The 27,617-nt window shown below is 38.9% G+C and overlaps 1 protein-coding gene across 8 annotated transcripts in view; it reads right to left on the reverse strand.

Annotated features, from left to right (window-relative positions):
• The window catches only part of pnpla7a (patatin-like phospholipase domain containing 7a), a 58,035-nt gene that overhangs the window by 7,267 nt on the left and 23,151 nt on the right, over nt 1–27,617 (reverse strand). For 7 of the 8 annotated variants that reach the window (XM_057818873.1, XM_057818871.1, XM_057818870.1 and 4 more), the window contains exons 20-34: nt 23,816–23,929; nt 20,676–20,742; nt 20,447–20,596; nt 19,964–20,027; nt 19,695–19,863; nt 15,869–16,051; nt 15,682–15,800; nt 13,620–13,776; nt 8,552–8,668; nt 8,369–8,438; nt 4,222–4,338; nt 3,981–4,129; nt 3,706–3,858; nt 3,498–3,617; nt 617–701 (exon numbers count right to left, since the gene is read on the reverse strand). In XM_057818873.1, the coding sequence (XP_057674856.1) occupies nt 617–701; nt 3,498–3,617; nt 3,706–3,858; nt 3,981–4,129; nt 4,222–4,338; nt 8,369–8,438; nt 8,552–8,668; nt 13,620–13,776; nt 15,682–15,800; nt 15,869–16,051; nt 19,695–19,863; nt 19,964–20,027; nt 20,447–20,596; nt 20,676–20,742; nt 23,816–23,929 (1,834 nt within the window). Of the gene's footprint in view, nt 1–6; nt 542–616; nt 702–3,497; nt 3,618–3,705; nt 3,859–3,980; nt 4,130–4,221; nt 4,339–8,368; nt 8,439–8,551; nt 8,669–13,619; nt 13,777–15,681; nt 15,801–15,868; nt 16,052–19,694; nt 19,864–19,963; nt 20,028–20,446; nt 20,597–20,675; nt 20,743–23,815; nt 23,930–27,617 lie in introns of those variants that run through there. The other variant, XM_057818877.1, reaches the window with a different exon arrangement.

Below are 27,617 nucleotides of genomic sequence, written 5' to 3' on the forward strand. Positions count from 1 at the left end.
CTGACGGGGAGGGAGGTGAGGACAGGAGAAAAAAAAAGATCACATTGTGAAGCTATCGGAAAAGAGGAGAGGCGTGGCGGAGAAGACAGATGGAAGTGGCCGTGCAAATGAAGGGGTCGCAAGAGCAGAGAGAAATGCGAAACAACCTGGGATTTGATGAATGCATACAGTGCTGCAGTGATACCAAATACTTAATTTGTAAATAGAGTCGAACCTCCAAAGTCCAGCGCCCATGAGGTTGTAACCATTTGATGTGAAAATACAACCTCACTTACTTTAAATCAGCTAGCATAATTGGAGTAACTGGTTGTTTCTTTGCTATGCTGGAATGGACTTTGTTTGACCTTGGTGGTTCCACTACAGAACGTTTCAGTTTATTTACGGTACACATAGTGGTTGCAAGAAGTTGGAAGTGAATGATTCAACCTCTCCATTTAGAATGAAGAAATGAGCATGTAGAATAGAATCAGCTTGCTAGCATGCTTGGATGGATAGATGGATGTGTAATATCAATGTAAGCACCTACTGGGGTTTTCACATGCTAAAATGAAAAAGGAATACTTAATATATGGCAAAGAGAGCATGTATGCATATGTATGTATGTGTGTGTTTTTACCATCCACCAGGGCAGGTTTGACAGGCTCAATCCGGGAAACAATTTCAGCCAAGTCAGTGAAGGAAGCGTTTGGGCACGTCAACACCTAAGACAGAATCTTAATGAATGTGGAGATCTGAACATATCTTATTTGGAGGGGTGCTGGAGATAGATTCCAGTTGAGTTTGGGTCATATTAATAGTCCCCAAAAAGGTTTTGAGTATTTCAAAAAAAGTACAAGTAATTCAATCTTCTCAATATCTACAAATACCAGTTGAAAACAAATGATTATGGCATTGTAATTCTTGATCATTGCAACTTTCTGCCTGAATATACTACATATCGGTGTCGGGATGCACCCTTACTGAATTTTAAAAAATTATTTCTCCCACTTTTCCTGACACTGGTCACGCCATTGTCGCCCTTTATCTTCATGGCAGGTTTTGAGTAAGACTAACTGAGTGATTGGGTACAGTATAATTTGCGTAGACCTGTTGTCACTTTGGAGTTACATTTCAATCAATTTGCTAATTCACGTTGGCTAACTTTTTGAAAAAAAATAAAGAAAGAATTCTGGGAACTAATGAGCCATGTTACAGTTGTGTTCAAAATAATTCAACCCCGACAGTGGATAAGTGTTTTTGCAAGTTTGACATTCATTTTTCATCTTGTTTATAATCACATCAAAAAATGACATGCCAAATGGACAAATACAACTGCAATAACAAAACTATTTTGGGGAATATTCCAATTAATGTCCTTTCTGTGATACCTCATTGACAAATTATTCACCCCCACTCCCCTCATGTCCACCACTCCTAAGAACAAAGGTTTCCATCAGGCGTTGTCAAAAAGCGGATGAAAACATCTGTAGATGTGAACAGAACCCTAATGGGCAGCAATTTAGCAGATTTAAAAGGACGGTGACACATGGCTCTTCTTGGCGGTTAATGGCATCTTCAAAAAAAGGTCATAAAAGTTCAGAGAGGAGGTCATTTCACTTCATAAGCAAGGATATGGATATAAAAAGATAGCAAAAGGACTAAAAATTTCAAGGGACACAACTGGGAGCATAGTCCACAAGTTTAAAGCTAAAGGCACAGCGGAAACGCCACCTGGGCGTGGTAAAAAGAGGTTACTTGTCTGCAACTGCTGTGCAATACCTGAAGTGAAAGGTGAAGAAAAATCCCCAGGTGACAGCTCAGGAACTACGACAGGACATTTCATAGGAAGGTATTCAGGTTTCATCCCTGAAAATAAGACGCACACTGCGAAATGATGGCTTCCATGCAAGAACTCCCAGGCGCACCCCCCTGCTGACTCCAAATGGTAAATGGTAAGCACAAGAAGTATGCCAAAAAACCATGTGGACAAACCACAAAGGTTTTGGGATACTGTTCTCTGGATTGATGAGACCAAACGAGAACTTTTTGGGCCAATGGGTCAACGGTACGTGTGGAGGAGAAAGAATGATGCCTATAACACCATATCTACTGTGAGGCATGGTGGGGGGTCAGTCATGCTCTGGGGTTGTTTTTCTTCTTCAGGTAGAGGGTATCTTCAGCGTGTGCAAGGTATTATGAATTCAGTTCAATAACAGGAGATCTTGGCAGCAAATGTCATGCAGTCATTGACAAAGCTGAGGCTTGGGTGAGGTTGGATCTTCCAACAGGACAATGATCCTAAGCATGCCTCAACATCCACCACATCTTGGTTGCAAAAGACGTGCTGGGAGATTCTGGAGTGTCCGTCGGAATGACCAGACTTAAATCCCATTGAAAATCTCTGGTGGTACTTGAAGAAGGCAGTTGCAGCACGCAAGCCCAAAAATGTTAATGAACTGGAGGCCTTTGCCCATGTGAATGGGCAAAGATACCTGTGGATCAATGTAAGACACTTGTGTCAAGCTTTGCTTCACATCTAAAGGATATTATTGTTGCAAAGGATTTTGTACTACGTACTAAAGTTATACATACCTAAGGGGTCGAATAATTTTGTCAATAAAGTAATCACAGAAAGGCCATAAATTGGAATATTCCAAAATATATTTTAGTTATTTCAGTTGTATTTGTCTATTCGACATGTTATTATTTAATGTGATTATAAACAATATGAAAAATAAATGTAAAACTCGAAAAAACGTATCTACTGTGGGGGTTGAATAAGTTTGAACACAACTGTAGCTTGTACTGTAAGTCATTGTCAAAAAACAACAACTAAATGTCAATTATGGAGCTGCAAGATACAGTACTGGCAGGCCACAAGTTTGAAACCCTTGCAAAACCAAGAAAATATTATGAAACCACCATATACAGTATCTCGTTTGTTTCCCCCAGAGAGTTACAATTGTCTCATTAAATGCACGCGTGGGATGACTATTGTTTGAAATAAATGTGTGGCATAAAGAATAAGACAACAGTTTATACATAAAACATTCTCTGGGAAGATTGTGTCTTAGCTTGCATTTCCACATTATTATTCATTTCCTGTAGTTGTGGTAAAAACTGGAGTCTACTTTTAGTCTTAAGGCATCAGAAAAAGCAGTCATAACACTTGGCTGACTTGACATTTGTAACGAACAAGTGTATTTCTAGTGCAGTCTGATAGCAGGTCAGATAATAATCTTGTGATTAGTGATGTTAGAATAAGAAAAAGCAACTGTGAACCTTAAAACGGAGAGCCGCAAGGCACTTTTGGCACAAAAACAGTGTACAGCATAAAAGCTGATTACAGTGGGTCTCAGAATGATGGAAAAAAGCCAATTATTGATGGAATGCTTCATCAAAATGTCAGATCTGCTTTATCGTGCCGGAATTCTGTATTAAAGCACAGCACTAAAAATCCAGCCGTGATTGTGATGTAAGACACAGGAAGAAGTTCAAGTGACCAAGTGGGTTCTCACATTATTCTTGCATTGCGTGTTGTGAAACTCTTCCTGGTGTCTGTCTTTCAGCATTTTCTCCACCACTCCACTGCGACGCCACACATCAAACACAGTCTTGCCGTGCTGGTATCCGACCTCCTGACAAGACACAGACGAGATGTGATTTTTCTAAATAAAATGATCGGAACAACAAACCTCAGTATATTAAGTTTTAATTTAAACCTACTGCAATCTCATCGAACTTCCCAAACTCCAATGTCCGGTATCGGTCAATGGGAGGTCGGATATACTCGCAGTAGTCACTGTTTTTCACAGACTCCAGGTGTCGAACGCAGCACACATAGGCCAAGCGAGTCTGAATCTCCGCCATGTTCAACACCTGCGCAATGAGAAACCCCTTGAAAGGAAACCTTCCTACTGTGAAAACTCTCAATGACTCATAAAGCCTAGGTAAGATCTAACATACTGGAGCTGGCCTTTTATTTCGAATGACTCCATTACCTTGACTTTCTCTGCCAGGGGGTTGAGGCGTTTCCATAGCAGCCACCAACCTGACAGAGAGTCCCCATAATTAGTGAGGTTGGTTTCATCACGGCTGCCCACGTCAATTGCTATCACAACTTTGGCTCCCATTGAGCGTGCCACATCAGCTGGATAAAAAAATAAAGGAAAATAAAGGAAGTGTAGGAGTTGAAATTTGAAAAAGTCTAAGGAAAAATGAAAATACAAGGTAAGTCCAAACCTGGCAGGTTGTTAATGTAGCCTCCGTCCATTAGCAGATGTCCATCTTTTGGGTCACAGAGAGGGGGCAGATACCCTGAAAGGGACATGCTTGCACGGACATACCTCCATAAAGAACCTTAAAAAGAAAACAGAACACTGTAATGTGGACAACATGAAAAACAAGTATATTATGCTAGTCTCAATAAGGCGATATCTTTTACACTTCAAAATACAATCATGGGAAACTTTTAGTTTTTATCATTTATAATGAAAAACACTTCATAGGACAAAGGAGTTGTTTTGCTGATGCAAAGAAACTTAACGTGTGGCCTAATACATGACTCAAAATTTCATGTCCACATACAGTGGGGCAAATAAGTATTTAGTCAACCACCAATTGTGCAAGTTCTCCTACTTAGAAATATTAGAGAGGCCTGTGATTGTCAACATAGGTAAACCTCAACCATGAGAGACAGGATATGGGGGGGAAAAAAACAGAAAATCACATTGTTTGATTTTTAAAGCATTTTATTTCCAAATTAGAGTGGAAAATAAGTATTTGGTCACCTACAAACAAGCAAGATTTCTGGCTGTCAAAGAGGTCTAACTTCTTCTAACAAAGTCTAACGAGGCTCCACTCGTTAGCTGTATTAATGGCACCTGTTTTAACTCATTATCGGTATGATAGACACATGTCCACAACCTCAGTCAGTCACAGTCCAAACTCCACTATGGCCAAGACCAAAGAGCTGTCAAAGGACACCAGAGACAAAATTGTAGACCTGCACCAGGCTGGGAAGACTGAATCTGCAATAGGTAAAACGCTTGGTGTAAAGAAATCAACTGTGGGAGCAATTATTAGAAAATGGAAGACATACAAGACCACTGATAATCTCCTCGATCTGGGGCTCCATGCAAGATCTCACCCCGTGGCGTAAAAATGATAACAAGAACTCAAATCAAACAATGTGATTTTCTGGGTTTTTCCACATTCTGTCTCTCATGGTTGAGGTTTACCCATGTTGACAATTACAGGCCTCTCTAATATTTTCAAGTGGGACAACTTACACAATTAGTGGTTGACTAAATACTTATTTGCCCCACTGTATGTGGACACCAGGTCTCATTTCAAATTACTGTATATTAATTTTCGACCGCCTAGAGCTAAGTGTCAAATTTTCATTCACTCAACTTCAACTCATTGAGAATCTATCTCCCTTTTTAAACTGCCTTTAAGGAGGTCACAAAAACTATTCTACTTGTTGTTCTTCTTCTTTGGGGGAACACTATTTAAAATCGCTATTCCTCAATTATTCGTGTACATATTAGAATAAAATTTGGCAGGTTTAGTCTAGGACTGGGGTGGGCAAACTATTCCACAAAGAGCTGCAGTATGAGGGGGCTTTTGCTGCAACCCATCAAGAGGATACTTTTTCACCAATCTGATGTCTTAAGCCTGAGTTATGCTTCTGCGTTGCAGTGACAGCGTAGCGACTACGGCGTCAACAAACATTCGATAGTTATGCGGCAACGGAACACGTTGCTCTGTAATTCAACGCCAAGCCACTGAGGGGTGTGGCGTTGTGTTTGTACGGTTTTGGGGGGCTCTTGTTGACTTCCTCTAGTTTTCTTCCGGTTACACAACAATGTCAACAGCGATGGAACGGCAATCTTTATAATACCTTGACGAAACATTGTACAGGTGGTCGTACTTGCGGACCTCTCCGATGACCCTCTTGTAGCATAGCATAGCATAACATAGCATTAACTTTCATTGTTACGCTGAAGACACACAACTGTATTTATCAATTAAAGCTGAGCAGATAAACTAAGCACCTGCGTCCGAGATATAAATACCTGGATGAGCACTAATTATCTTTGACTTAATCCTGAAAATACAGAAGTCCTTATAATAGGCCCAAAAAGTGTGAGAGACTCTCTAATTGTCCAGATAGTCACTCTGGACAATGTAAGTGTAGCCTCCAGCAGGGGTTCTATTTGACCCATACTTATCATTTAAAGCTCACATTAAACAAACCTGCAGAACAGCCTTTTTTCACCTGCGCAACATAGCCAAAATTAGAAATATTTTGTCTAAAAACGATGCAGAAAAATTCATTCACGCCTTCGTTACATCTAGATTGGATTACTGTAACTCCTTACTTGCAGCTTGTCCTAAAAGTTCTCTAAAAGGTCTTCAGCTAGTCCAGAACGCAGCAGCAAGACTTTTACCAGGAACTAATAGAAGACAGCATATCACCCCTGTGCTCCAGGCCCTTCACTGGCTTCCAGTCGAGTTTAGAATTCAATTTAAAATCCTCCTTCTTACATTTAAGACCATTAATGGTTTGGGTCCATCTTATCTCACCGATGCTCTGGTTCCATACCGCCCCAACAAAACACTCCGTTCTCAGAATGCAGGTCTACTGGTAGTTCCCAGGGTCTCTAAAAGTACAGTAAGAGCTAGAGCCTTTAGCTACCAAGCTTGTCTTTTATGAAATCAGCTTCCAGCTAGTATTACAGAACCCGACACAGTCTGTACATTTTAGAGTTAGACTAAAAACGTTCCTATTTGACAAAGCTTATGGTCAGGCTAGTTGTAATCGGACTAGACTCACAGTTCAGTCTAAGCTGCACTAGAAGCTATAATGCTGGGGGAAGTACAGCCACTGAGTCCTATCCCCTTTTCCTCACCCTTACCTATCACTTGTCTTACTTTATTTCTCTTTTCTAATTCTAATATCTAGTTGACTAGTCTTCATTACTAGTCACCCGGTGTCCCCATTCCGCCCTCTCCTCCGGGGAGGGGCTATTTTTCAGCCGCAGCCTCCTGACTATCCTGACCCCTGGCTGGATGGACGTCCTCGTTGCCCCCCTCTTCTCATCTGGCTAGAAGGACCTCCTCTTGTTTCTTCATTCCATTGCAGCTCTACAAACTGAACCTCCTGCTGCTAATACCCACCATCAGTCCTGGTGCATCTATAGCCTGTCCGTCCTGGGAGTGGTTCTCCCCTAGGTTTCTCATTTCTCCCAAAGGGTTTTTGGAGTTTTTCCTTGCCGACATGGAGGGTCTAAGGATGGGGGATGCCCAGGACTTGAACTTTATCTAATTCATCTACTGTTTCTGACTGTGTATCACATTGCCTCTGCAAAGCCCTTTGAGACAACCTTGTTGTGATATAAGGCTATACAAATAAAATTGAATTGAATTATAGGATTGGTCCATTTTTGAGTCTAGCGCAAGAATGTTTGTAAATGGCGGTGATTTCGCGCTGAACCGGAAACAGCAGTCTGAGCTGACCAATCACAGTCCATTTGCGTCACGTCACCACGCGTTGATGCTACGCGCAGTCAGAATTTTGTGGAGCTGCACGTCAGGCTACGGTGGAAGGTCGTAAATCGGGTCTGCCTTGATGGCGTAGATCTGCCGCAGAAGCCTAACTCAGCCTTTACAAGTACAATCAGTGGATTGCAGTCAGGTGCTTCTTGTTTCCCCTCACTGGTCCAGATCAGGTCCCACTACGGATCCTTGATGACTGGTTTGCCCACCCCTGGTCTAGGGATTTTGTCTCAGCTCTGATTAATCAAAGTAATAAATTGCAGACTTAAAATTGTGACTCCATCATTTGATGAAGTCTGGCGCAGCTTCTACGAAGCCTTGTCGGCTTTAGCGTAGCAGCCAAGAACCATGCAAAATTTTTATATTCATTCTTTTAAAACGGGGTTTCCAACTTTCATACACTGAGCAACTTTCAAAAAAGATTGCAGGCCCTACACTACATCCATACGTTTGACATGACCCCCAAAATCATAAATCGCAATGATTTTAGGTTTGGATGGATCCTCTTAGTGTTGTTTCTTCAAATGTTCCTCGTACAATTCTTCTGTTGTTTACTTTTTGTTTTTGTTTCATTCTTTTCATTTGTATTTTCCACTTTTTCTTACATGCCAGGGAGTGCAGATGAAAGGTAGCCTTTGGCCAATTCTAGCACATTACTAGTACATGATCATTAAAAGGCATTTGTCCCTTTTAATTAAATTAAATGCAAACCTAAGTAGTATTATGAACAAACGTTATAAAAAACAGATGGTTTGAATGTCAGATTTTTTCTACCTTGGAATGGGTACTAGAGGAAGCGTGGTCATAGCATTTTGTAGATACCTACCATCAGTGTGCACTCTCATTGCAGAGGCACTAATGTCAGCTGTTATATTGAAATATGGAATCCAAAGGTCCTGCATGCACAAACACAAACAGGTAACAGCTAGAGGTCTTAAACATCACAGTCAATTCTCCTTACTGCAATTTGTTTCTCATTGTCAGTGGGATTCAAACCACCTCATCTCACCTCAATTTGTTTGCCCTTGAATACATTGCTGATGCTAGAGTTGAAAGCCGCGCCAGAGAACATTGAGGTGACCGGATATGTTAAATCTAAAACCTTCTTGAACACCGAAGTCATTTCCTGCAGAGGAAGCATGAAAATTAGGTTTGCATTCTTCCTTACCAAATATAAAGATGAGCATTTTTATTTAAGGTAAAGTAGAATGTTTATGGTATTTTTCCCTCATTTCAATTATTGTTGGGCTTCTTGGAATACTTTCACTACACGCATGAAAATATCCCTTCTGTTTTTTGATAAAGGTGTTTCAGAGCAATCTGTTCAGATTATTATTTGGCCAACCCCCCTGGCTGTTGGTAAGACAATCCTGCTAAGGTAGATATGCTATCACGTTCATAGATCAGCACCTAGGACAGAGCCATAGACTCAGATGGCCGACAAAACAGACATGCGATTTCTATACATTTACAAAGGGTGTATCACAAGAATAATTTCAACCTTTACTTTTAGTAAAGGGGCATACCGACTACAGCGAGTAGTTATGAAACAGTGTTGTTTTCGTCAACAATGATGATAACGAAAATAGATTGTCAATGAACACCTATTTTCATGACGATGACGAGACGATAACGAGCTTAAAGAGTATTTCGTGAGACTAAAACATAACGAGATAAATGCCAGTTTTCGTCTGACGAGACAAGAACGTGACAAAAATGCGAAACAGTTTCTGTCATATGTTCACAATGTGTGATATTTTATGTGTAGTTAGCCTGCATCGTAGCAGTGTTTGTGTCACTCATGTGACATGCTGCGCCCCACCACCCCTCAGTGACTCACCAGTGTGTAGTCCCAAATTTCCATGCAGGCTTGCACACACTGTAAGATTTATTTTCTTATCTTGGCCGGAGAGAATATGCAATGTTGCTTTAGCCTTTAAGGTGATCATAACACACTAAATGTAACTCATAGTGTTAGCGTAGCATTCCCGTTCATGGCAAGCGCCCGCTTAAACTCTTGGACATTTTTATTTATTTATTTACACACAGTTCGTGGCATCCAGGTTGGTATAATTCACTGAAAATAATGTGTTTTCCTGCTGAGTGTGCACTATCACCAAGTTGGCGCAGTACCGTATTGGCCCGAATATAAGACGGCCTTGATTATAAGACGACCCCCTCTTTTTCAAGACTCAAGTTTGAAAAAAAGACTTTTTGAACACCAAATTAATTTTTATGAAGAAAATAATTACAGTACATCTAAAACAAATAATTATAACAATATATTTGAGAGAAAAAGCATGTTACTTTGCCTCATTCAAATCTTAATATCTGAACATTTAAATATGTAAACTAAAGTGCAATCACATTCGCAAATGAATGGCTTCTAGTTTTTGAAATGTAATTAAACTAATCTATTGTAATAAAACAACATTATTGCAATAACTGCATTAACTATCAAAGTAAAGTCTAACTGTAACTGTAGTCTTGAAACCAATCTGAATAAGGAAAAACATTGCAATAAAATAATGCAAACTGGTTAAACTAGTAGCTGAGAGCTGTCGTGACAGAACATCGCTTCAATAAAATCCGGCGCCATCTAGTGTCATGAATGGGGAGAGTAGCTGAGATCTGTCACAACAGAGCATCGCTTCAATGGTATCTGGCGTCATCTAGCGTCGTGAATGGGTATAATGTCTAGACCGCGAATTTAAGAGGATCCCCTCTTTTTCAATCTTATTTAAATGCAAAAAACACCGTCTTTTATTCAGGCCAATACGGTAATTCGTCATTGTAGATGCTACAATTTGTGCTCGTCTGTCAAAGTTAATTCGAAACAGTTGGAAATAGTTATTTATTTTTGGAGTAAATTTTTGAAATTTTACAGACGAACATATTTTTTTATTAAAGGTCAACTAAAATTAGACAAAATTAGTCGAGTTTTCCTTAACAAAAACTAGATGAAGAGATGATTAAAATATGACTAAGACTAATAAGTATTATCTTCCAAAAGACTAAGACAAAAATTAAAAGGGCAGCCAAAAACAACACTTTATGAAGAAAAGAAGGGGGGAAAAAAATCATGTGAAATAATGATTAAGAATGAATAATTTAAAAAAATAGAAGGGGGATAGTAATATTAATGTGCTCAGTCATCAGGGGCGCTGGAAGTCACTCAAGGCAGGGGGTGCTGAGGATCTTTTTTTAATTTTTCCCCATTCAAAAACAGCTGTTTTGGTCCAAATTTGTCTTGCTCGAGCGTTTACTCCATACAAGGCGTGCACAATGACAGTATACACGCATGCTGGATAGTTTACGTACTACTACTTGGCTACTACAAAGACACCGTTCTATTTCACCTACAGTGTGTGCGTGCGTGTGTGTGTGTTGGAGTTTTTGTATGCTCGTGTATCAATGCAAACTAAAAAGGTCAGTAAGCCTCGGTTTAACACCCCCTTTTCACAACAGTAAAATAAATTGCACATAAATATCCAACAGCGCTCTGCACAACGGCAGTCAAACATCAACACCAAATATGGCTATAATGCAAGCATGTCTTACTATACCTAAGACACCAAAGGAAAATCATTCTCATTTTCAACCTCAAATTTTATAAAATGTCACTGCAAAATTGCTAATTCGCTGTCAACAGTTTACTTTTCCATTCCAATAGCACCTTAATCAGCATGACTTGGTAGCAAGCAAGGTGTCAGATGGTGTTATTAACAAAAAAATAACTTTTTCAACATATATCAGGGTTCACTAAATGCGGACCTCGGAGCCACTTTTCCTGTCGTGTTTTCCATGTCTCCCTCCTCCAACACACCGGAATCAAATAATCAGGATCATTATCAGGCTTCTTGAGAGGTTGCTGATGACATAATCATTTGATTTAGGTGTGTTAGGGGAGAGAGACGTAGAAAACACGACAGGATTGATGGCATCGAGGTCCAGATTTAGTGAACCCTGACATATATATTTAATCTCCAAAATTATATCAATATTGCTTCATTATGTTTTTTATTTATTTATACCCCCCCCCCCCCCACCAAAAAAAAAAAAAGAATCTATAAAAAAATTTCCCCCTCCCCAACACCACCCTCAGCACCCCACTTCCCACGCCACTGTCAGTCATGTCACATAAACAACTTGTTTGCTGCATTCATCCTCATGGACAAGATTTCTTGTATAACATCAAGAGAAAATGCCCAAGCCCTGCAAGTCAAACAGCATGACGCAAATTCTAGAGGATGATGTGATCATCACCAGTTTTTTTAAAAGCTAATAGATTGTAGCATCTCCTTAAATGAGGATGGAAGTGGGGCTTTAAATGGCCTTTTGATGAAATCTGGAATATGATTTGTGATGCTCTCCGGTGGCATGATTTAAATAAGCCGTCTTCAGTTTATGACTGTACTGACATATGCTTTATGGTTACGAATGGTGTGCAATGAACTAATTTGCTCAGCAGGATAGGAATATGTCGTCATGCAGAACATGGAGGCAAACTCAGCTGTGCAATTGTTCACTCTTTATTCAACTACCGTATTTTTCGGACTATAAATCGCACCTGAGCATAAGTCGCACCAAGCCCAAAAATGCACAATGAAGAGGAGGGAAAAAAATTCGCACCGGACTATAGGTCACATTTTGGTGGAAATTTACTTGATAAAATCCAATACGTAGAACAGATATGTCCTCTTGAAAGGCAATTCAAAATAAAAACACAATAGAGAACAGCATGCTGAATAAGTGTAGAATATGATAATGTTACATGTAGGGCTGTCAAACGATTAAAATTTTTAATCGAGTTAATTACAGCTTAAAAATTAATTAATCGTAATTAATCGCAATTAATCGCAATTCAAACCATCTATAAAATATGCCATATTTTTCTGTAAATTATATATATATTCTGTAAAATAAATTGTTGGAATGGAAAGATAAGACACAAGATGGATATATATACATTCAACATACGGTACATAAGGACTGTAGTGGGCATTTCACTCTACTGTCATTTAAATCTGTCTATGCTGTCCTCACTCCAAAGCGTCTACTTTTTCCAAAGCTAGACAGCTAGTGAACGACACCTTAATAATTAGACTTCTTCCTTTTTCATCTGATTTATTAATAAAATGGCCTCAAACCATTGTCCTCTTTAGACCGTCGTAAAACTACAAAAAAAAAAGTACACAAGCATTGCATTAGCAACAACGTTAGCTTAGCACGCTATACAGGTTCACTAAACATAAACAAAAAGCGTCTCATACAAAAAATACAACATTTCGCTTACTAACATAATATGTATATTCTTTACAACAACCATACTTACGGACAAATCTTGTCCAAGGATCATATAAGCACAACATTATCAGCCCGAGACGTCGTGCAGCCATAATGAACTGGCAAGAAAACAATAAACCATGTCGTAAAGCGACCACAAGAGTTCGCTGTTGGACAGCACAAAAAGCCTTGCTGTAAAACTTACCAAAAGGCAGAATACTTTCTGAGCGGGACATGTGCGTTAATTGCGTCAAATATTTTAACGTGATTAATTTAAAAAATTAATTACCGCGCGTTAACGCGATAATTTTGACAGCCCTAGTTACATGATGGATGAACAACGAAATGCGAACGTGGTCGGTATGTTAATGTAACATAGCTATTAAGAGTTATTCAGATAACTATAGCATAAAGAACACGCTAACAAGTATACCAAATTATCAGTGTCACTCCAAAACACCAAAATAACATGTGAAATTATATAAAAATGATAAAATGATGATAATAATTTCACACATAAGTCGCTCCTGAGTATAAGTGGCACCCCAGGCCAAACTATGAAAAAAAACTGCGACTTTTAGTCCGAAAAATACGGTATTCCTTATTAGCAGCTAATTTATTTTGCACCCCTTCTGAAAGATTCCAAGATACCACTAAAGCACAGTGTAAATAGGTAAGAAGCACAGTATACCAAGATTATATCACTGTACTGTTTGAGATGAGGTTAATAGCACTTTCAGACTTATTTTTACATTATGTAAACGCCACAGAAGGAATGGTAAAAGTCTTACCATTGACCATTCTCGGGCTCTCATCCTCATGCGGCTATGGCTGCGGTCTTCGGCATAGAGCGCCCCCAACAGGGAACCGATAGAAGTGCCGCCAATGAGATCGACGGGTATGCCAGCTTCACAGAGAGCTCGGACAATCCCCACCTGGGAACAACCTCTAAAAGAACAAATAAACACAGTCAAACAAAAGGACAGAGAAACACAAGAAAAAGATACAAAGATGAAAAAAGATATCCCAAACATCTGGTTTGAGATATCTAATGATCAACATGCATAACTGCTGTGCTAAGCTGTGACCAACCATTGTACAAAGGCACATTCACATTGAAAGCAACATGCACTGATGTCAACAATTTTCAATATTATTTTGAAATGCTTTTATCGGCCGATATTACCGGCTACCCAAAAATATCGAGCCTGAAAATATTGAACAACTCTAATGAACTATGGAGAAAAAAAAAAAGTTTTTTTAAACTGTGGCGTTTACGGACAGGTATTCTTCGGGTTACGAACGAGTTGCATTCCTATGCTAGCAGCATAACTAGCACATAATTTCCGTGGAAGTTGGAATTAACCCTTTAAGTACTCCCAAATACCCCCTAAATCTCAAAATAACTATCCAAAAACATGTATTATACATCATATTAATAAAATTAAGTAAAAAAGTAAGCAGAAAATGGCAGAAGAGACTCTGTTACGCCATTAAAAAGAAAAAAACACGACCAGAGACAAAATGGCAGACGAGAGCTGGCGTTGCAAAGTCGAAATCACGTAAGTCGGGTACGTGGTACCATAACACCATAACACCATAGCCTGGGACTACCTGTAATTTTTAATGTCTCAATAATTTAGTTTAATGGTTTTTAAGGCATGAATTTTGACTAAATCAATTTAATTACATCTACAGTTTTTTAATGACCCGCATAATCCCTGTTGGTCGTTCACGATTTGGAAAAGGGTTGAAACCAAAAATGGAGCCATACATGAAGAGAAGAAATCTGAATGTGCCAGAGTCTATTCCTAACCATAATACAGAGGTCAAAATGACAGTAAATATTTGAATCAACTTTTTTAGGCCATGAAAACAAAATGAATGGGGGTGAAAAAAAGTAGTAAAAGTAGTAACTGAGCGTGTGCTTCGAGTCACCTGTAAAAAAATCAAACACATGCTGACAGAGTATGGTTTGATACTCAAGGAACCTAAAATACAGTGTGTCATAAAAGTGAGTACACCCCTCGCATTTCTGCAGATATTTAAGTATATCTTTTCATGGGACAACACTGACAAAATGACACTTTGACCCAATGAAAAGTAGTCTGTGTGCAGCTTATATGAAAGAGTTCATTTATTTTCCCCTCAAGATAACTCAAAATATAGCCATTAATATCGAAACCCCTGGCAACAAAAGTGAGTACACCCCTTAGAAACTACGTACATCCCTAAATGCCCAAATTGAGTACTGCTTGTCATTTTCCCTCCAAAATCTCATGTGACTTGTTACAAGACTGCTGTTAGCATTGCTGCAGAGATTAAAGAGGTGGGGGGTCAGCCTGCGTATGGTCTGAGCACTAACAGGCTGACCCCCCACCTCTTCAATCTCTCCAGCAATACTGACAGCCCTCATGTAACGAGTCACATGACATTTTGGAGAGAAAATGACAAGCAGTACTCAATTTGGACATTTAGGGATGTACGTAGTTTCTAAGGGGTGTACTCACTTTTATTGCCAGGGGTTTCAATATTAATGGCTATATTTTGAGTTATTTTGAGGGGAAAATAAATTAACTATTATATAAGCTGCACACAGACTACTTTTCATTGTGGCAAAGTGTCATTTTGTCATTGTTGTCCCATGAAAAGATATACTTAAATATCTGCAGAAATGCGAGGAGTGTACTCACTTTTGTGATACACTGTAGGTCTTCAACGTTTGTTTTAATGCCTCGCATGACTGTGACTTGCGAGACAATATTTTTCAAAACTTGATATTTTTAGAAAACCTCAAATTGTGTAAGTGTAAAACATCAACTCGAGGTTGTATAAAACCATGCTGAGTTTTACCTGGCTCCGCCTCCACCCAAGACGAGGGCAATGGCATTCCCCGTGAGGACTCGGGCTAGTCGGGAGAAATCTGCGTGGCGGTCTGGTGGCTTCTCAAATACACGTTGATACAGCTCCAACTAAAACCAAACAAGAATCGGAAAGATGTGGATGTGAAGTCTATTGAACGTAGTCAATTATTGCCCACCAGTTTGGGCAGGCTCCTCTTCGAGAAGACCCGTCGTGGACATGATAGATGGAGGTGTCTGGAGATCCAGCTCCGCATGTTAAGCCAGTCCACAGTCCCCTTTGGAGGTGGGCCATCTTCTTTGTGCAGCAGTACCAGCTGCTTCTGGGCACGCACAGCACTTCCTTCCAGCATGCGTTCCAGCTAGAGGGACGCCATCAACATTTTACAGGTGCCGCAGTGCTCACGTGTAGAATAATGATAAGTGACTGTTTGCAGGCAAATAGTAAATGTGTTTAATATGATGAAAATACAGTTACTGCACAGGTACTACCTTGAAATGTGTTTTTTTTTTCAGGACAAAAATCATGTGTGAGTATGTGTGTGTTCCCCAAACATCAAATCCTCAGCTGTGACTCATTCTGTGTCCTAGCAAATATTGATCCGTCTTTCTGTCTCTTCCACCATCTCTTGTTAAATGTGGACACATTCCTATATTTCTGTATTTCTCCCCCGAGAAAGCAATTACTTTTCCATCTGCTGGATGCGCACTTCCTGCCTCTACCCTTTCATAATATCCTTCTGCTGAAGCCTTAAATGCCATAGGCTCAAACACAAATCCGCTATGGAAGGTGTACCTGATTTAATGGATAAATGTGTTGATATAATCACGATTCAAGAGATTAAGAATCAGAAAAACATTTGTGTGAAGCATTTTCTATGGAAACCGATTCATTTCATTTTCGATATGTATCATGAATCAAGTTGCCGATTATGTTTTTGTAGTTTTTGTTGTTTGCGTGTACACGATCTTTTTTTTTTTATCTATTCCTCAGTTATCCATAAACGGATCAAAAAGACATTTGGTAGGCATATTCTAGGTGTGTATAATCAACGCTCCTCGGAGCCCGATTTTATTTTTTTTTTTGTCTCAGGGCTCACTAGTTAGATTAATTAAATGTGGAATTATAATTGTTATTCCTCCGTTATTCGTGGATGGATAACAATAACATTTGGTAGGTATAGTCTAGGCATGTATACACATCGATCCTAGGAGTGAGATTTTTTTTTATTAATTAATTACAGATTTATTGTTGCCTGTAGGAGTGAGCCAGTAGATGCTAGTCACAGTCTTCAGCCTGTAGTAGTCGCAGGATTTTCTTTAATGTTAAAAAGGGTGTGTGAGTGTTAAAGCACTTTGGGCATGGTAACCATGTAGATCAATGCGCTATATAAGTACTGTCCATTTAAAAGGGGAATTTGTGTATGTATGTAGATAATATATGTAGATATGTAGACTACTGAATTTCACTTTTGTAACAGGCCAATTAATAACAATGTAAGGGAAAAACTTCCACCATCTTTGTATAATTTTTTATCAAACAACTAAAAATGTACAATATCATGGCATATGGGGATATAAAATAGCCCATATTGTGATACATTGAGTTTTTCCATATCGCCAAGTAATAACAATTTTAATATCTTTTTATAATGGAAATGGGTTGGATTGTGCCTTTCAAGAAATGTCAGTGTTCAGTTATCTGGAAAAATGTAGTCTATGGCGGAAAAACCTCAGGTGACCCTGAGTTCCGCTCCGAGACCCCCAATTTGGCCATATTTCAAAATTGTCCTATAAGCATTTGTGATACATCATTGGAAAGCTTAAAATCTCAATTTTCTGGGGGAAGAAAAAATTTGAAATTTTGAAAAATCCAGCTGTGGCCATTCACAGCTGGATTTTTGGGGGGGGTTTTATGGGTGAAACATGGTAATATAACAAGGGTCGCGATGCAGAAATCACAGACATCAAGGAGTGGTCGAGATTTTCATTTTCATACATTTACCCCTTTAAACATTTTTTCCCCCCCAATATTTCTTTGGTTGGATCGATTATTTATCATCTAAAATATAGGGGAAAATGCGACAGTAACAAATATAATTAAGTGATAGTTATGAGGTAGATATCCGTGACTTTTTTACAGACGCCAATTTTTTCATTGTGACGTAATTTGCTTAAAAGTTTAAAATATGCGAGTGAATATTTTGTAGTCTTTTTTTTTTTTAAACTAAATATTAGATAACAATGATTCTAAGCTAAAAATGACAGACATTTCGAATAATAAATATGATTACTTACCTTCTTTTTATGGCTAGGTTGAAACAAAAGCGGTTGCGCGACATCTGTAAACAGGGGTTTCCAGGGTAAAACGGACAAATTAAAAATAGTTCGGGGGCTTATTGCGCCATGAATCTGCTATGGCAGCATATAGACTAATTATTCTATTGAACAGAACAGTTCTTTTGGCTTAAAATACAGCAGTTTATTTTAAAGAGGGGTGCAAGAGCAGAAACTGCCTTTTCAGCTTGTCTGTGTTTTCCGCCCTATAGAATTATTCCACCATGTGAATATACACAATCAATAACTTGTTTAAGAAAAAAGAAAACATGGATGGGTGAGTCACTGAGCGTTCTGCTGATTTTGTGTTGCCGTAATGATCGGACTATAAACTGCTACTTTTTTCCCTCATTTTGAATCACGCGGCTTATAGTCCAGTCCAGTGCGGCTTATTTGTTGATTTATTTGGGTTAATAGGTAACACTTTATTTGACAGCGGCCTCATAAGACTGTCATAAGACAGTCATAATTATGACACTATCATGGGAATTACTGAATGCTTATGACAGATGTCATTCAGTCTCATCCGGCAAATTATGTCACTAACTCCCTTTATGTCCAGCTCAGATCTTATACATCCATTCAAAAGTGAGATAATTTGCTGGATGACACCAAAAGACATCTGTTACAAGCATTCATTAATGCTCATGACAGTGTCATGTCATAATTATGAATGTCTTATTAAGTCTTAGTCTTATGGCGCCTCTGTCAAATAAAGTGTTACCAAACACCATAAGTAGCAATTAATGAAACAACTGGAATAGTAACTGAAGAAATGATTAGCACAGAACATGAATTTTGATTGTTATTTACATCTGTAGCGCTGCAATGCATGCTAGAAGGCATGTTGGACGACAACAATGTTGACAGCAGGTGGCAGCAGAGGTTCACCGTCTCCCCCAAGGGAGCAGTGATGGCCAGATGAACTTCTTGAAGCAATGAAGCTTTGCAGCCAATTGGTTCAAAGCTTCATGGTGGTTCATTTGGTATTATGATATCTTGAGTCAGCTTCCAAATAAAGTGTTACCGGTTAATATTTTTTGGTGTAAATATTCCATAACAAAGTGAGGACTGCTGCGGTTTATAGTCCAGTTCGTCTTATCTATGAACACATGCCATTTTCGTTTCAAATTTAGTGGGTGGCGGCTTACAGTCATGTGTGCCTTATAGTCCAGAAATTGCGGTGTATATCAGGGGTCCCCAAACTACGTGGGCTCCACATATGGTCCGGCCCCCTGAACAATTTTTTTTTTTTTTTCTCCAGTAGTGTTATTTATTTCCTGGCTTTTTTTTTCTGTGAAGAACCCAGAGAGGGTTATTTGGTCATTATCTATTTAATTAATAGTGTTATTATTATTTATTAGTATATTATATTATACTATTTTTTTATTGTTTTATTTATTTTTTTTTTTTTTACTTTTGTTCCATGAAGCATCCAGAAAGGGTTATTTGATTGTGGCTTTCTGAAAAACAAAAATTTTTTACATTTAGGCACTCCTGCAATTGTCACACCTTTTCTGTTACAAACTGACCCCGGCCCCTCATCAGAGAAGGGAAAAGTTATGTGGCCCTCACAGGAAAACGTTTGGGGACCCCTGGTTTATATACAGTAGCTAGAATCACCTCCAAAAAAAAAAAAACATGCAGTTTAAGGTCTTAAAACCTCACCTCTCCGACGGCTGGGTCCTGCTCGCCTAAGCCCACAATGATGATGCAATCGGCCTGACGAATGCATCGCTGAGTCCAGGGTGTCAGTGTGTAATCTGTTTGATAAAGAACTATGCGATGAATGTCTTCCTGTTGGCCCAACCAGCTGGACAGACGATATTCATGAACACTGAAGTGAAAGAAATAGGGCAAGGAATAAGATGAAAAGATGTTTGCACTGCAAACCTTATATCATTTAAATAACTTTGAAAACAGGTTATATATCATACCTGTCTAGCGCTGCAGCTCCAAGGCGTTGCTTAATTATATCGCTGGTCAACAGAAGAGTGGGACCTGAATGTGAAAGAGGTAAATGTGAGTTTAAGTTTCGGGCTGCTGCTATAGAACGTTTTGTTAACTCCTTTAGTGCAATCGACGATGATAGACATCCAACCTTGTGGCTCTTTTCATCCTTCTAATGTTCATTTGCTGCCATGTCCCCCAATTCAAATGGATTGGACGTCTATCATCGTCAATAGCAGCCATTGACTTAAAAAGTAGCTCCCTTTTTTAATTGAATGTCCTCTATTATGGTATTGTGAGAGACCTTATTGAAAAAAGATAGTCACTAAGCCTTAGAATCAATCAGGTCTTTTGAATGACATCTTCTTAAGCTCAAAGGTAAATAGGATATAGAACTTTACTCTGCTGTAAGAAAAGAGGACAAAGCAGAAAAGTCATAGCTTCCAAAAAATAATACGCAAATTTTCTACCTATTGCAAGGAGTGCATGCTGCAGCTCCAGGGTAAAAGCAGTGAGCGGCACCTCTTCAGAGACGGGTAGGACTGTCACTGTGGAGAGGTTGGACGCCTGGTTGCCTGCGTCCCATTTACTGCCAGGGGTGTGCAGCGCCAAACTGCGACCTGAAGGCACACAGTCATTGTTAACAAATAGTTTTTTTCAGTCATGAATATATACTATTTATAAAGTAAGTGCACACACCTGTCAGAGGAAGATTAACCTGCTGGAGGATCTTCTGTCCAAGCAAGTGGATGAGTCTGGTAACAACCTGCAAGGCAAAAACTTTCCAAAAGTAAGTCTCTAATCTAAAAGACTGACACAATGTTCACAATGTAGTTATTCTAGTGATCGTTGTGTGTTTTTAGTCTCAACAGATTTTATCCACGTGTGCATGTGTAATGTAAGCGTGTACATTTTCAACTATTAAGACTACAATTTCGAGTGCTGGCCAAAAGTATTGGCACCCCCTGCAATTCTGTCAGATAATGCTCAATTTCTCCCAGAAAATGATTGCAATTATAAATGCTTTGGTATTAATACAGTGATACCTCAGCTCACGAACGCTTAAGCTCACGAACTTTTCGCCTCGAGAACATTAAATTCGCGAGCATATAGTCTCTGCTGACGAACTAGTTTTCGGCAGACGAACCAAACCACGCGGTCGAACAGCGCCACGAGAAGCTGACGCACGCTCACGGCGTCCCAGTTCATCCCCTCCCTTTCGTTGAGTGCGGACGTGGTTTGTGTTTGATAGACATTTTGGACCATATTGAGTGTACTTTTGCTATTATGGGACCGAAAAAGACCCCACCACAGGCTAGTGTTAAGCCTCAGAAGACATTAAAGAAAATAAGGTATATTTTTGTGTAGTTTTAAGGCTTATTTAGTAGAAAATTATGTTTTATGGGGACCTGGGAACGGATTATTCTCATTTTAATGGTTTCTTATGGGAAATAAATGTTCGGAAGACGAACTTTTCGCCTCACACACACTTTCTGGGAACCAATTATGTTCGTGAGCTGAGGTATCACTGTGTCTTCATTTATTTTGCTTGCAATGAAAAAACACAAAAGAGAATGAAAAAAAAAAAAATCCTTATCATTTTACACAAAACTCCAAAAATGGTCCGGACAAAAGTATTGGCACCCTCAGCCTTATACTTGGTAGTAAAATCTTTAGACAAAATAACTGCGAACAACCGCTTCCGGTATCCATCAATGAGTTTGTTACAATGCTCTGCTGGAATTTTAGACCATTCTTCTTTGCCCAACAGCTCCAGGTCTCTGAGATTTGAAGGGCGCCTTCTTCAAACTGCCATTTTTAGATCTCTCCACAGGTGTTCTATGGGATTTAGGTCTGGACTTGTTGCTGGCCACTTTAGAAGTTACCAGCTCAAACCATTTTCTAATGCTTTTTGAAGTGCGTTTTGGGTCATTGTCCTGCTATAAGACCCATGACCTATGAGGGAGACCCAGCTTTCTCACACCGGGCCCTATATTATGCTGCAAAATTTGTTGGTAGTCTTCAGACTTTATAATACCATGCACGAGGTCAAGCAGTCCAGTGCCATAGGAAGCAAAGCAACCGCAAAAACATCAGGGAACATCCGCCATGTTTGACTGTGGGAATCGTGTCCTTTTTTGAAGGCCTCGTTATTTTTTCCTGTAAACTCTATGTTGATGCATTTTCCCAAAAAGCTCTACCTTTTGTTTCATCTGACCAGAGAACATTCTTCCAAAACGTTTATGGATTTCTCAGGTAAGTTTTGGCAAACTCCAGCCTGGCTTTTTTATGTCTCTGGGTCAGCAGTGGGGTTTTCCTGAGTTTCATACCATAGAGTCCCTTTTCATTCAAACGCCGACGGATAGTACGGGTTTACACTGTTGTACCTTCGGACTGCAGGACAGCTTGAACTTGTTTGGGTGTTAGTCGAGGTTTTTTATCCACCATCCGCACAATCTTTCGTTGTAGTCAATTTTTCTTTTCCGTCCACATCTAGGGAGGTTAGCCACAGTGCCATGGGCTTTACACTAATTGATTACACTGCACACGGTAGACACAGGAACATTCAGGTCTTTTGAGATGGACTTGTAATGTACTTCCTTGATCTACGTACATGTAAGGCCGAGACTTGAATGGAACAACACTTCTTTATTCAGTGTGCTTCTCAGCATATATGTCACAGAGACATAACTTAGATTCCTTTTTATACTGTAATACCCCACCCACAGGAAGTGCACACTATGGCAACAGCAGTGTGACATAAATATGTCACATCTCTGTAGCCTTGAGATTGCCCATGCTTCCTCACAATTTTGCTTTTCAAGTCCTCAGACAGTTCTTCTTCTACAGGTCTTCTTTCTTTTCTCCATGCTCAATGTGGTGAACACAGGACTGAGGTTAACTTTAATTCATTTTAACTGGCTGCAAGTGTGATTTAGTTATTGCCACCACCTGTTATGTACCAGTAAGTAACAGGAACTGTTAATTGCACAAATTAGAGAAGCATCACATGATTTTTCAAAGGGTGCCAAGACCTTTGACCGGCCCATTTTTGAAGTGTAAAATGATAATGATTGAATTATTTTTCCCATTCTTTTTTTGAGTTTTTTCATTGCAAGCAAAATAAATGAAGATATTCCTACCAAAGCATTTGTAATTGCAATCATTTTCTGGGAGAAATTTGGCATTATCTGACAGAATTGCAGGGGTGCCAATACTTTTGGCCAGCACTGTATGTAAACCTCTCACCAGTCATGTAGTAATTCAGGATATATTGGATACTTTGATACATTTGTTTCGCCTATCGCTGACTTAAAGAAGGAAAAAAAATAGCAAAAAAAAAAAAAAACAGCAAAAAAATACAATTTACAGAGTTGACATGGAAGACTGAAAAAAGCAAAATACTTCAGGTTTGCTAAATTATACCAGTGCTACGAAAACAGCATCACAAATTTTGTTGATTTAATAGCCTTTTCGTCATTTTAGCATGATAAATCAGTTAAATCAGAACAAATATAGTGTTTTAGAGAAATAGTAGTGGGGTTTTGAAAGAAACCTTAACATATATGCAAGGATCTGTGGGGAAGCAGGAATTTGACAGGAATTATTACAGGAATTATTTTTAGAAATATTAAACAAGCAACCAATCATATACATTCACACCATTAAATAATTTGGTCTTGAAAAAAACCTTGAGAAGCCAAAAAGACAGCCATCATAAATAATAATGAATAGGAAATACAGATATGGATACAGATGTGGAATATTGCATAAACTGTACTGTGAGCAACTATTTCACTTGATGTACAGGAATATGTTTTAATTTTGTGAGCCACTACCTGCGGGAACTTCCTCTTGATAGAGCTTAGGGCGCCTTCGGGCAGTTTTGCAAGCTCAGAGTCTCTAACAGCATGGACGGTGGTGGCTCTGTTTTGATGGGTTAGGGCCTCCACCTGCGCAAAGAATGACAACACTGTAAATTGCATAACACGAAAACCTTTGTTATCTACTTTAATTTTCAGACTATTGTACATGCCGCTACTTTCCCCCTTGCTTTGAACCCAGTGGCTCTTAGTCCAATGCGGTTTAACAAATACAGTTTACTAAATACTGTACATGAAACCCTTCGGTGGTCAGGCAGCACCTTCTTATTTTAAAAGACAATTATACCTCATAATTCATGTTTAGACAGTAACAGAAATGTGTGAACATAACTCCTGCAAATTGACAGATTCTCGCCTCCAGGTAACAGTAACCATAGGATTCTCCACCTCAGGTATTTTTAGGTCTACCATGTCAGAAAGAAAAAAAAATCCATTTACAGTATAACATTGCTAATGAATTCTGACAGATTGTTGGATGTGACTCAATTAAACACAAACAATGTGAAATGTACACCCACGTGGCAAATTATAAAACTAATGCAGGAATGAAAAAAAACAACCCACTGCAACAAGTCTCCATTAGGCTTCTTAACACAATCAGCTGTTCGTGTTTTGCTTATGAAAATATTTTCCCATTTATGTAAATGTTGTAAACAGAGGGTTTTTTTTCCCTTTTACACACATTTTCTTAAATGATTTATCAGAGATACATCAGATTTTGTGCTAAACAATCTAGGGATTTTTTGGGATTGGGTTCCGCCATCAGTCAGAGGCATTTTTTTCCCTCCAGTGGCGGTTCTAGGATTTTTCTGAAACAGGGGCCACATGTAACCCTCAGAGGCCAAGTGTCGCTGTCATCTTTGTCCAGAGTTAGTTTTGGTCAACATGTGGCAGTAAAAACATATTTGCTGGACACTGTCAAGAAAAAAATGAACCAGTTAAGTTTGTAACAATTCGTACGTAATCATACTGTGTGCAAGTATGGATATAATACATGCAACAATAATTTTTTGAAAAGCCATTTTAAACAGAAAACGAAGCATTAATGTTTAAAAGTGCACAATGTAAGATTTGCACTTCAATTATTCATAAAATGGCCATAATATTTCAATAAACATTTAAGAAACATGTTTTTTTGGAAATACTACTAAAATGGATCTCTATAGTTAAACAGAAATTTCCCCATTTTAAAAGACGGTTTAACGTCACAAATTTGCTCCTCTCTTGCTTCAGTGTTCATTATTAGCCAATCACCAGACCAGTTACAGTCTTCGTTCGAGTTGCCACTGCTCTGTATTCCCTGTAAACTATAAGGCTGCGTCAACTTTGACAAACTGTCTACCACTCAAGCAAAACAAGTACATGCATTCATTTGGCTTGGTTGTGCTATGTTATTTAGCATGTGGATCCCTTGACCAGGGCAAAGATAGTCACAAAGAAGTCTTTACGTGTGTATATATTTAGTTGGTAATGGAAATTAAAATGGATGAAGCAATTTAGGCATGTGCCGATGGTATGAAAACGTCAAGGTTTCAAAACCGCAAAAAATAAGGTATAGCTAAATAAGGTATTAGCTATTTTTTATGTCCCAAAAATCCATGGAGAAATCCCTCGCTTGCAGCTGCAAGGCTCAACCCTGCCCCGCCAGTTGTTGCTCAGTGTCAGTGAGTCAGCTGTGCTACACGCTATCTGGAGGAGGTGAAACTCCTAACTTTTCCTCCTTATCGAAGAAAACAAAATCGCTGGTATGGGGATACTTCAGCTACAGAAGAGTTACAGACAGCTGAGGCTTGGAGTAGGAGGGCCAATAGACACGTAAAACATGTTTGGTGTGGGTCGCTGCCGAGGAAGCAATACCTCCAATATGATTTTGCATTTATACAAAATTAAAGGTTAGTAAACACTGTCGTGAATGTTTCCCACTAGCTACGGGAGTTAACAGATTTTTTTCTCTCTGGCAACTGTCTGTGTTGAGAAAGAGTGTATAATGTAAACATAATACGAGTCATACACATGTGCTTTTTATGGAAAATAATTCAATTTTTTTTTTACTGATGGTAATAATGTTGAGGTGTGGCTGTGGGCTTAGGCTTACCTAAAGGACTGCATTTATTTTAAATGTTATACATATATATATATATATATATATATATATATATATATATATATATATATATATATATATATATATATATATATACACATACATATAAAATTTATATCATACAATATACTTATGCTCAAGTTTACCAATATGTTTTGAAAAATTACAATCCTGTTTAATGGAAAAAAAAGTTTTTTTTTGTTTTTTTTTTTTGGGGGGGGGGGGGGGGGGTTTAAACCCCAGATATCTCAAAGTAACACAGAGCTGTAATTGCAATACCGTAATATTTTGGCTTAAGGTTATCATACCGTCACAATATCATACCGGCACATGCCTAGCGCAATTAAATAGTCTTTGTGGATGCTGTCAATGCATTACCATACGATATATTCCTTTTCCAGTGTGATTATACATTGAGAAAAGTAGCCCTCCCTCATTTCGGTTATGGTGACATAAACTAACCTGGACCTCGTATCACAGCTCTTTTAATCGTCATTACTAAAGGTTGCCATTATTACATTGAAAAATTAAAAATAAGATATACCTTCTGCAGAGCAGAGGACTAGTCGCTTTCCAAAAGTTCTTTTTCTGCAATTTCTCCAATGTGAAGCAGTATTCTGGCAACCCAAAGGGGGAGGGCATTTGGTGCTAGTCGATAGACCCTACCCACATGACGTCACAACCACGTCCCCGCGCCATATTGTCCGTCAACTCGTCGTTGTTGATGCATTACCGCTACGTAAATTCCTCCTATTATGGCGTGTTTTTCTGCTCGTTAACATTAATAATCAAAATGGTGAAGGCGTGTGTGGCGGTCGGTTGCAATAACAGAGAAGATAGACTGAGAGTCTTGAGGTTCTACCGTATACCGAGAGACCCGGAGAGGAGAGCGAGATGGACTGCTGCAATTCGACGAGAAAACTGGGCTCCAAACGATTACCACGCATTATGTAGTAGTCATTTTATATCTGGTAAGATGCACTTAATATATATTTAGAGGGTTTTGGGCTGACAACCACAATTAAGATCATTGCTAGGCTAATCGCCGACAACATACCGTTTCAAATTCAAGATGCTTATTTCTTCCACCATCTTTATTTTTTGAATAATATTTAGCTGGTAACAAGTGAAAGAAGCTGGCCTCGTCTACGGATCATCGGTTAAACAGGGGTGTCCAAACTTTTTGCAAAGGGGGCCAGATTTGGTGTGGTAAAAATGTGGGGGGCTACCTGGGCTGATTTACGTAGAACAATACATTTAAAGAAATTTTAGCAAGCCCTTCTGTGTGTCACATTTGCTTTATTATTATTTTTTTTAATTCATAATTTCAACAATCTCGCCTTTGTGGCATTCTCTTTCGACCCTCGGGCTCTTGCGAAATACTGCTGCTGTGAAATTAAATTAGCTTCAAGTTGCTATAATTTCTCGCTGCGTATCTTCCCTGTAATGTCATACATGTCAGCGTGTCTTGTTCGGTAATATTATCGCGTCACATCGAACTCTTTAAAAACAGCGACTGTCTCTTTGCAAATGAGGCAGACACAGTTGTTGCGTGTTTTATTGAAGAAATAGTCCAATATCCACCTATCCTTGAAGCGTCGGCCATCGCAGTCAACTTTTTTTTTTTTTTTTTAATTGATTGTCGCTATGTTA

This window comes from Corythoichthys intestinalis, chromosome 17 (assembly GCF_030265065.1).
Source record: "Corythoichthys intestinalis isolate RoL2023-P3 chromosome 17, ASM3026506v1, whole genome shotgun sequence".
Classification (NCBI taxonomy): Eukaryota; Metazoa; Chordata; class Actinopteri; order Syngnathiformes; family Syngnathidae; genus Corythoichthys; species Corythoichthys intestinalis.